Genomic DNA, 12013 nt, shown 5'->3' on the forward strand with positions numbered 1-12013 from the left:
GAGGCCTTTAATGTCGGTTTTAAATCGACATTGTAGCCCATCTTCAATGTCGGTTTAAAACCAACATTAAAGATCATTTTAAAAAAAACTGATATTATACATCTGATTTCACTTTTTTCAATCGACATTAAAACCCAAAATTCTTGTAGTGCAAACAATTGCGTCCTATCAACAAAGTGCAAAATAGTTTAAAAGTCACATACATTCAAATAGTCACATCCCATCAACAAATGACAATAGACATTTAATATTATAAGGACAAAAAAGTAAAGGAAAGATTCACCCCTTGTAGTCCCTTTTACATATAGTATAGATAATTATAAAGACGGAGATCCAACCTTTGACCTCAAGTGAATCAATTACCAAGGAGCTGATCTAATAAAAATATTTATTTGGAACCAACAACCATTCAAGAGTATTTTTGGGGATAAATTTCAAAGTTCAAAAGTTAAAGTAAAATAAAACATTGAAACCTACTTTGATATTTAGTAATGGATATAATTAACATCATATAGATGAGTAGAGGCAAAAGAAACATAAAATTTTATGTGAAATCAAAGGATTGGGAGAATCTCCCTTGAAGAAAATTTTACACATTTCCATTTTTCCTGCTAAATATATACCCTAAGATGTAAAACAATAATACTAATCCTCCAAATACACACTTTCCACATACATTGTGAAAGCCACCCCTAGAGAAGTGAAGGATTATTTTAGCTCATCTTCCTTTCACAACAAGAAAACGTTCAATGTGGTTGTCTCCTGTCACAACGCAGATTGATACATCTAGAGCTACATCACAGATGTATGATCAAAATGCATCTTCTGATTTCTTTCGAGATTATCGACTTTGCAGAGACGTTATCTCACGAAGACGGGATCGCCATTCTGCCATTAGTCAAGTTGAACTGAGTGACAACAACTTCTTGAGGAAGGAGATGATATTTTATGCCAAGAATCTCAAAAACCCTTTTGAGTTCCAAAATGAGGTCTGATCTTCTGTTGTTTCTTTCAGGGAAGTTTTGATGGTTCATGGTGTGTTGCACACACAAGCTCATCTTCATCTTGTCCACATTTTCAATCTCTTTCACTACCAATGAGTGTTTTGGGTTCCAATGCTTTGGTTTGCTCTCAATGTATCTGCAAAATATTTTACATATATAAACACAACTTTTTCATTTTAATATTTTTAACTAGGTTAAGTGTAGAGTGTCTTATCGTCAGACAAAGTTAAAATTTAAGTCTCTATAACTTGATAAAACATTCATAACCTATTTATCAGACTATAAGAACTATTTGTGAAGTTTTATCAAATCGTAGAAACTAAATTTTAACTTTTAATAACTTTCTCCACCAAATTTGTAATTTAATTTTTTCAATACAAGAACTAAAAATAAAATTAATGGTAGCATCTATTGGCTATGGTAAATTAACTTTAAAAAAAAAAAACCGCTAGACATATTGTGTTTATTTTTATTTTATTGAAAGTATTGAAGGAATATACATATGTACATATGTTTAATTTAAACATTGTTTAGCATATGAGACATACATTATTATTTTAGAAATTGATGGTTGAATATCCACATCAAGATGATTTAACTAATATAGTTAAATAACACATTGATGTTTCAAATATAATATGAATTAAGAAAGAGGATAAGATTGAAGTTGGGTTGAATTTAATTATTTTCACTTTATTCTTCAACTGTCTTCTCACATGTGGGTCCAAACATTCATATAATGTCCAACACATTAAACTATTGATATTGAAAGCAAAAGTAAGTAGCACCGTAAATTTGAACTAATGATGACCTAAAACCCTAAACACGTTTAGGCTAACGTGTAAAGTTAACCATGAATATAAACTAAAAATTAAAAGCGTAAATGGGCTAGTTAAATTTAATAATCAGAAGAAATAAGTTAAAAGTTGAAATTTAATCTCTTAACCTTGTGTAAAATATTTGATTCTCAATAATCTTTAAATTACATCTAAAATGTCCTAACTCGGTAAAAATGTCTAATAGCTTTCTACATTTTTAATTTTATATATATCTAAAAGACATATTGTCTTTAAAATGTAACCAATTTATGTCCATTAGGACCTACACTTCCAAGGCAACAACTAATAGGTCTATAGATATTAAAAACTAAAATTTTCATTGATAAAAAAAATGTCAAACGATTTACAAAATTAGCAAGAAAATACTTCTAGACTTCTACGAGCATCTAATAGATATTAATAAACTTTTATCAACCTCTATCAGTCTCTATCAAAGAAGATTAAAATTTTGCTATTTTATGTAAATAACTTCCCTTATTTTTCTATTTTTAAAAATCCTCCTATTGAAAAATGTCAAATAAGTCATTGACCTATCTTATCCAATTGAAATTTCAAGCTTCTATTCGAGCAAAATTGAAAGTTTAAGAAGGCATTATACATTTTTTAAGTTTTAGAACCAAATAGACACACGTATGAAATTTTTAAGACTAAATTTTGTACTTTTAACCTAAGAAAAAAAATATAAAAATTATAATAGATGTTACAACTATTGATTTATAGTCACGTTGAATCATATCATGTTCAATCGTAATGTGTAACCATCTCTAAAACCTAAAAAGTAATGAGTTTTTTAATGAAGAAGGGGTGATGAAAATACTTACATTTGCATTGCCTTCCTGAGTGCTGTGATGTTGTCAAAAGAAGTGGAGACATCAATGGTGAAATCAACCGTATCCGACATGTCGGGACTTCTTCTGAAATTGCTGATTGGTTTCGTCAGCAGAACTGAGTTGGGATAGTATATCTTCTCATTGTCGAATCTCAAGAACACCGTCGACAAAATGTTCATCTCTTCCACAAACATCTGAAAACAAAATATTACCCAATTCCTATTATCTTATCAAGAATCAACATAGTGAATATTAAGCAAGATTAAGAGTGTAAATTTTGAAATCTATCTACCTTATTGAAAAAATTTTATCTTTTCTTTTTATTTATTTTTCTTCAGTGTTGATATATTGGTTAATTTATTTAATTTTATAAATATATTTAAATTAAATTTATAATTGACATATATAATTAATTTATTATTAATAATGCTAATAGAATAATTTATTCTATTGTTATGAATTAATAGAAAAAACCATAATATTTTTAAAAAATATGAATAACCATAATTATATTTGCTTAAATTCCTTTTTATTGGTAATATATTAACATCATAAATTATTTATTAAAAATATTAATTAGTCTTTAAAAAATATCAATTAATTAACTGATAATAAAATAAGTTTTTTTTTTTTTTTCAGTTAAACAATATTTTCGTACTTCTAGTTTTAATCTATAATCAGAGTTATTTTTTAAAAAAATTAAAAACATTGTTTGATTATTTAATTAGTTTATATCAACTTATTTTGTATATACATACAAGGCTTATAATTGACATTAAACAATTCGTCAATTAACTCTTCAATTAACAAAACTATAAATATATATATAAATTAATTACTAATACTTTTAATAAAAATGATAATATAAATGTGTAATACAAAAAATTTAATTGATAATAAATATATTAAACTGGAAGGTGGGTGAAAAATTTTAGTTAAATTTTAGTGGTTTAAAATTGATTTAATAACTTAATGTAATAAAAATAAATTAACAAACGAAAATTAATTGTTGACATTAATTTTTATTAATTTTATACTTTATAATGGCATAAAAAAGTATAATACATTCCCAAACATTCTAAAACGTTAATCCAAAAGACTCCATAGTATCTATTTAAGGCTTATTTGGATTGACTAAAGGAAAAAAATAATTTTCAAAAAAGCCATTTTTATTTGAACTCTTTTGATAAGAACGGTTTAAAATATATATTGAAGGTGTTTTAAAAGCTATTTTGAGGAGTTGTCAAACATTCTGTTTCTTGAAAACGACTCATTTTCAAAATTGAAGACTTGAAAATTTAAACCAAACACACTCTTAGTCGTTTGTTTATTAAATAGTTTGGTGGCTACTAAAATTTTAAACTTCAAAAAATGCCTTATAAGCTTGTTAGTGAAGTTTAAAATTTCAATATGGTACTTGATAGATATTAAACTTTTGATCATATACTTGATCAATGCTTAAACTTTTAATCTCGTCTTTATAAATTCTTGATTTATGAAACATTTCTTAAAGTTTTCGTACTTATTGGACACAGAATATTGCCATTTTTAAGATTTAGAAACCTAACATTGAAAGGACTCGTAGAAACCTTTTAAAATCCAGAAACTTTCCCACAAAAGGATTGGAAGCTAAATATTCATATTCTTATCAATATATACTTACGTGGACACCGTCGATGACGCATCGGTCGCCAACGTCAAAAGGATGCATGACAAAGACGAAAATGATCGATTCAAAGATGGTTTTGCAGGTGTTTTGGAACATGAATCCGACAAGGAGAAGCTGAGAGGTGATGACAACGAGGACCTTAGTGGTGGCGACGCCGAGGACGAGAAGAGAAATGACTATGATGATCACAATGACGACGGCGCTGGCCAGCTTGTGGAGCTGCTGGACCGCGGTTTTGGTGTCGTTCAAAGAATGTGCCAATGCCTTCCGCTCGATGTAGGCATGGACCTGCCATGACGACATGTCGAAATATTTAAACCATTTGGAAAAAGGGATTGAAAGAATTTAGGGTGCATGGGGATAGTTTACAAACCACCCAGTTTCTGAACGCGGATTTGGAGATTTTTCCTGTTTCAATGGCGCCTTCAAAGAGAGGGAAAATGGTGTTCACTTCTTCTATCTTCAGGAATCTCAATAGATCTTCCTCTTCAATGTATCTGTAACAGCATCAAAATAAAACAAAGATTACTTCAATTGTTTTTTCTTAAACGAAGCTTTTAAGGTCGTGTTTGGTAATCATTTTGGTTTTTAAAAATTAACTTCTTTTTTTTTTTTTTTTTGTTATATACCTTCTCCTAATGTTTTAAAAAATCAAACCAAATTTTAAAAGTTAGAATGAATTTTTTGGTTTGGATCCATTGGTTTTCGGCAGCGTGTTGTTGTCTTTCTAATGTTTGTTAGTTTGGTTTCAGTGTTTTTGGTTAAAAAAAATGTTTCATGCAAAAATCATAGATCGAATATGGGAAAAAACAAACATAAATTTTAAAAAATTAATAAAAAGTGCTAATGAGAAGGTCGAATTTCTACTAGATATAAATTTTCAAGAAAAATTATGTTAAATAACAAAAGTGTTAAAAATATTTACAAATAATAGCAAAAGATCACAATCTATCTATGATATATCACAGTAAACTGTTATTTGTATCTGTGTCGTGAAAGACACTGATGGTAGTCTATCGTGGTCTATCACAGATATATTTTGTTATTATAGGTAAATATTTTAATTAATTTTCCTATATTTGAAAACAACCCAAATTTCAATTATGTGTTTAATAATTTGCAAATTAAAAGAAAAATATTGAATAAGTAAAAATATTATACTTGTTTTTAGAAAATCCATTAGACATTAGTGAATATTACAAAAACTTAATTAGACATAAAATTGAAATTTTAATCACGTATAAAATATTTTCTAAAGTTTAATGAACTTACGCGACATTGAAAGTATGTAAAAATGGAGAATTTCACTTAATTGCATTGATTTTGAGTAGAAATTCAAATTCACTAAACAAGAAAAAACATTGACAAAATAAACAGAGAGCTCTTAACTCTTAAGTCCCTTAATTTAATTCTTTTTATATTCAATTTCACTGCAACAGAAACTATAATAGCGTTCTAATATTATAATATATAATTCTAACCATCATTTACATTTAGTGCTAACTCCTATCATATCATATCTCCATTTTTTTTTTTTTTAAAAAAAAGGAAATTTACAGTAACGTGGGTCTTTTCCTTCAGCATCATAATAATAAAATAGTAAAGAAAAATTCTAAACTAAACCAAATAAAGTGGCTAGTAAATGGCATGTGGATCCATTAAAATGAGGTGGGCTACAATAATAAATATAATTTTCTTGAAACATACTATAATAAATATAATGACTATGATAATATAATTTTTAAAATTTGGCTACAGATACAAATTTGATAAGATTTTATTGTTTTTTTTTTAAAAAAAATTAAGAAATATAATATAGCCCTTTTCACATACTATGATAAATATTAGCAAGGAAGAGATTTGTGACTTGAATAAATCATAAAAAAGTAGAAACTACTATGATAATATAATTTTTTAAATATAACGTTTTTCATGTTCTAAAAAAAAGAAACAAGAAACATAAAACGGAAAATGGAAACGTTATCTAACTAGCTCTAAATTTTTTTTTTTAAAAAAAAAAAAAAAAAAAAAATGCATATCTCGTATCTCTCCACGAGTATCACAATCCGACAGAAAAGAAAAAAGGTTAACACAATTGTCAAAAAGTTGGCATGCGATGTAAGCTTGACATAAAGCTAGAAAGAGACTAGTTAAGAAATGCAAACACTAATCTTGAATCAATCAAACATATAGAAAACGAATTTAAAACATACATACAAATTTAAATAAGTAATGTTAATTTTTCAGCTTTTACTTAAATCTTTAGATTTCTATTCTTAATTTAAGTCTTTGGACACTTATTAAATACGAAAATCAATTCTAACCATTAACTTTTCTTTCTAAAAGTTTACTAATTAATTCAAACAAGTTTATTAATATCATCTTACCTAACTACATGTTTTCAAATTTCGATGGTTGGTATGTATTTTTACTCCAAAAAAAAGCTTATTAATTCCATCATAATTTATTGTTTTATTTTTGGGCAGGAAGAGGACAGATTAAAGTCATTGTGCATTGTACTGTCAAGAGACAAGGACATGCTCTTTTAAAGCTGCTAAGCTGTCTTTTCTAGTCAACATCTTGATATGCTTTTATAGAAAATTAATTTGTTTGGTTCTAATATATTTTACCTATCTTCTAAGTTCTAACTTCTGCTCTACCTCTTTTCAAAAATTAAAAAAAAAAAATGGTGGGGAAACTTCTACTCTACCTCTCTAAAAATACTTTTAGAGAATAGTTCTTGAAAATGGTTTCTATATTTAAAGTTTATTGAGATACATCATACATGTATCATTTTTTAAGATCATATTAAAAAAAAAATTCGTATCCACTCTTTGGAATAGATTAAGCCTCCTTTTAAAAAGGGAGAACAAATAGATTGTGGAAACGTGGGATTGAAAACAATTAGATTCAAAACATATGTATAATTTAACTCTCAATAATTAATACAAAATGAACGAAAGGTTCAATCCCCCGTTAAAAAAAAAAAAAAAAGACAACTCAATAATCATAAAGATGAAGAGATTGTCTCATTTGGAAAAAAGGAAAAAAATCAAGGAGATTGAAATTTTTATTCGATTTTTCAATGATCGTAAAATGGAACGAAGATATACTTTTCACGTATGAAATTGTGTATCTATTACAGTAAAAATCCTATATATATATTTAATTTATTAAAAAACTTTAAAATAAATATTAAAAATATTTTAATTAAAAAATATCATTTTAGACTTTATAATTGGAAACTTATTTTATTTTAGCTTTTCTCTTTTTAAATATCTTAATTTAGTCTCTCTACTTTCAATAAATCAAAATCCATCTATTAGTACAGTATGTAAGTTAATTGTTGATTTTGCGGGAAAAAAAAAAGAAGAAAAAAAGAAGAAGAAGAAGAAAAAAAACTCAATTAACTTTCCCTCAAATTTTTTTTGAAACATATTCCCACGTTATTTTTCCTTATATTATTATTATTATTATTATTATTATTTAACTAATTTTGATTAAAAGTGTCTTTTAAATGACCAAGTTTTTAACCTTCAATTTTATTCGAAGCAGAGATAAAATATTGGACATGAATTGAAATAGAATGAAATGCAAAATATATAACCATCTTTTTAGAACAAATACATAACCAAATTGTTATTTTCTTTTTTCATAATCTTTTTAAAAATTTGAATAAATGGATGTGGGACCTATAGGACAACTGGACAAAGTAACTAACCTTACAAAAAAGGACAGTTATGTCCTGCCCTGTCCTACGTGTAGGTCCGCACAAAAGAATGAGAGATTTTCAAATACTTTTATGTTGACCAATCAGTATATACTCTAGTCCAAAGCTAGCATAAAACTGCCTTATATATATATATATATATATATATAATAACTTTATATAGAGGAAATAGTAATTTGAAATAATCTCTTTCTTTTTTAGGTTTTAAATCTTAAAAATAGAAATTTGAGAGAAAAATATACCATTAAAAAAATTGTTAAAAATCACTTTTAATTCTTAAACTTTCATATAAGTAACGATTTAATCTTTGAATTTGGTTTCAAACGATTTAGTCTCTATACTTTTAATTTCATAACAATTTAGTCAATGAACTTTATTATGTACTAATCTAGTCTTTGAACTTAAAATTTTTTGACGATTTACTCTCTACTGTAGAAATTAATGTTAAGGTTTAATGAGAATTCATGCTTAAATAAACCGTTAGACTATTTAGAGACTTAATATTTTTACAAAATACAAAGTTTTCATCATAAAGTATTAAAAATTTGACATCTTATTTTGATTAATTTTATTATATTAGGGACTAAATTATTACAATTTCAAAAGTGCAAAAACTAAATTGTTAGATAAAGATTAGGAGTTAAATTGTTATAAAATTGAAAATATAGAGACTAAATCGTTACAAATAAAAGTTTAAGGACTAAGTTATTATTTCCATGAAAGTTGAGAGAATGTTTTTAAAAATTAAAAAAAATTAAAAAAAATCCAGCAACTTGATTCTATTTGGGCTGTGCGAAGATTATGTTTTCAATTATACACTTGAATAATTTGGTTGGGAATGGAATTATTGGTTTTCCTTTTTCTTTTTCTCCTTTTAAATAAAAAATGGAAAAAGTAATCAACCCCTACAATCAACCTCCCCTGAAAAGGAGAAAGAGGAAAAAGAGAGAGAGAAAGCCACATGTATGAACAGAAACTCATGATTATATACAGCAATTTTGGAGGCTTATTTACATCTAAACATAGAAATAAACTGTTGGATTGGGGATTAGAAAGAAAACCATAAAATTAATTGTAACTGATTTAAAATCTTAGCTAAACTTTAATGGTAGAAATAGTTTTCCAATGTTTATAAAGGAAACTTGGGCTATATACATACACATGGAGAGCAAAAGATAATTTGTTGTCAAGCAATATTTAAATATAATTTTTAAAATGGTGAATTGGAACTAGCATATTCACTATATATAATATATGGAATGAAATATACCATTGTGAATCAAAGATATTTTCATTGGTTTAATGATATAAGATATGATAAAGTAGAGGAAACAACATTCACCATCAAACATTAATAATTTTTTTTAAAAAAGAGAGAGAGAAATAAGGGAAAGGATATATATCAATATATCTAATACTATAGATATTATTGTAAATGATACCATAGATATTATTGTAAATATATCGTTTAAAGTCATTTAAATTGAGATAAAAAAACTATAAATTTATATTTTAATTAAACTTATCCTTAAAAGAGAAAAGGTTTAGATACTAATTTGGTCTCTATTTTTTTTATTTAATTTAATTCTTATATTTTCAAAATGTTCATTTTGGTTCAATATAATTTCAAATTTATTTTATTTAGGTCTTTTACTTTTAAAATATTCATTTTGGTCAATGTAATTTTAAAAAATGACCATTTTGGTCCATTCATTTTTAGAGATTAAAATGGTTATTTTTAAAGTTCAAAAATCAAAATAAATCAATATAAAAAATATAAAAACTAAAAAAAATTAAAATATAAAAATCAAAATAAACCAACGTACAAACTAAAGTGCTATTTTTAAATCTACACAAAATTATTGAATAAAGCATGGCCACCAAGACAAAAATAATGGGTGCCATGTCATTTCAACATTATCTATCTTTTAAATATTAATTTTCATAGAAAATGAAATTTAACAGATTGTCACATTTCATTTAATAACAATTAATATTTTAAGCATAATTTTAATCAGTTTGTTTTTTTTTTTTTTTTTTTTTTTACATTAGCATAATTCTAATGAAAATTGCCAACGTGAGTCACTAATTAATTAACTGTTCGAAAAATTGATTAAAAAGTTAAAAGAAATAAAGAAAAATATAATTATATTGTAGAGAGAGAAAAAATATTTTTAAATGTAGAGAGAGAGGAACCTGGCACCGGGCTTAGCGACGTTCTTGAACACTCTCTGAGCGCAGTTCCTTGCCTCCGATTCACTGGTAATCTCCGATTCGGCGTTAGCAAAATCATCCACTGTCCTCGATATCGTCGACAGTCCCGACGATTTCACATAGCTCACCAATCTCTTCACACTCCAAGCCGACGGTCTCCTCTCCAAACTCAGCTTCCTCAACCTCTCCATATCGATCTTCTTACTCGAACCCTGCCGCTTCGATCTTGACAGAATCTGCCCTCCTCCTCCCTCCAGCCACCGCGCCGGCAGCGACTTCGACATCTGCAACAACCGCCGCCGACGATTCATCTCCTTATCCCTCTCCTCCTCGTCCAATGGCGGTCCAGATAGCGTCTCGAGGATGTAGTGGTTGAACACGCTCTCCTTCATCCGATCGAAGAACGTCGCGACGTGGAACGAGGATGCGAGTACTTTCACGAGAAGGATCTTGAGGAGCCAGACGGTGGCGCCTATTAGGACGGCGATTAAGAATCGGAAGACCTTTAGGAGGACTTTATTCTTTTGGTGAACGTCGGGGAACATTATCATCCAAGCGATTAGAACTAGCCCTAACCAAGCGCAATTCTGGAAGCTCTTGCGGAGGCCGTAAACGAAATACAAGACGCGTTCACGGAGCATGAAGTTTCGTTCGATTACGAAGACGAGGACTCCAACGAGCCATTCCGAAACTAAACGCCCACAGAAAATCACCATTACGATTAAGCACCATTTCCAGACCTCTAAGCTCCAAATCTGCTTCTCTTGAAGCGATTCGAGTGTTAGGGAACAGATTAAGCAAGTGGTTATGGTGAGGAACAATATCCATTCGATTAATACTCGTTTATTGATCTTCTTCCGCTTTCCTTTCCTTTTCCGTCTTCGTCCACTTTTGCCTTCGTTTTCGTTTTCCGGTCCGATTTCTTCGTCTTCGTACTCGGAGGAAGAGGATGAAGATGAGGATGAAGAAGTGGAGTCTTCTTCTAGGGGAGGTTGAAGGAGGTCTGTAGATTCAGGGATGGTTCTGGGAGTGGAATGGGGGAAGTTAGGTTCATCGAAGCGGGATTTTGGTTTAGAGAAGTTGAGACGGCGGAGGGTTTTGGTACTGGTGGGAGAGGGTGAGATTTGTTCCTTCTCCGGCGGGTCGACGGTGAGGACTAGATGGTCGTTGTCTGATTTGCGGACCTCCATGGAATGGGGGGAGTGAGCTCTGAACTGAATGTGGCTAATGGAAATTTATAATAGGGAGAGGAAAATGTGAAACGCCATTGATATCTCGAGGAACATCTGTAAAATGTGGTTTAAAAAGCCAAAATGAAATGATTGAATGTGAAGACGAAAGCCACTATTGACGACGAAGCAGGAGATTTTATTTCTGAAAAAAATAGTCCGTCAATCAAATTTTGACATTTGGCAATTTTTAAATTAAATTATTTGATCTAAATCAGTCACATCATCTTATTCTATTTTGCTCCTTAATCTTTTTAAAATATCTATTTTAGTTCTTGGACTTCTAAAAATGATTGTTTTAATCCATATTATTCAAATTTTGTTAACTTCTTAGCAAAATAGTTAGATGGCTTGTATTTTTTTTATGATACCAAAGAAGTTGACCACGTCAAAAGATCTATTGTTTATCTTTAATAAGGTGGTAAAGTAATTTTGTATGGTATCATTTGAAAGTTCTTTTTTATTCGGGATTTCTTGCATTTACATTGAAATTTTAAC

General features: G+C 28.5%; 1 protein-coding gene across 1 annotated transcript; it reads right to left on the reverse strand.

Annotated features, from left to right (window-relative positions):
* Nucleotides 1-520: 520 nt before the first annotated feature.
* LOC120068439 (mechanosensitive ion channel protein 10-like) lies at nucleotides 521-11799 on the reverse strand. Its single transcript, XM_039020205.2, has 5 exons — nucleotides 10269-11799; nucleotides 4716-4839; nucleotides 4337-4630; nucleotides 2665-2867; nucleotides 521-1140 (listed from the first exon to the last, which is right to left on the reverse strand). Exons 1-5 carry the CDS (start codon nucleotides 11474-11476, stop codon nucleotides 867-869), a joined length of 2103 nt encoding a protein of 700 aa, XP_038876133.1. The 5' UTR covers nucleotides 11477-11799; the 3' UTR covers nucleotides 521-866.
* Nucleotides 11800-12013: the final 214 nt, after the last annotated feature.

Source organism: Benincasa hispida, chromosome 12 (genome assembly GCF_027475165.1).
Source record: "Benincasa hispida cultivar pf3 chromosome 12, pf3_genome.v1.1, whole genome shotgun sequence".
Classification (NCBI taxonomy): domain Eukaryota; kingdom Viridiplantae; phylum Streptophyta; class Magnoliopsida; order Cucurbitales; family Cucurbitaceae; genus Benincasa; species Benincasa hispida.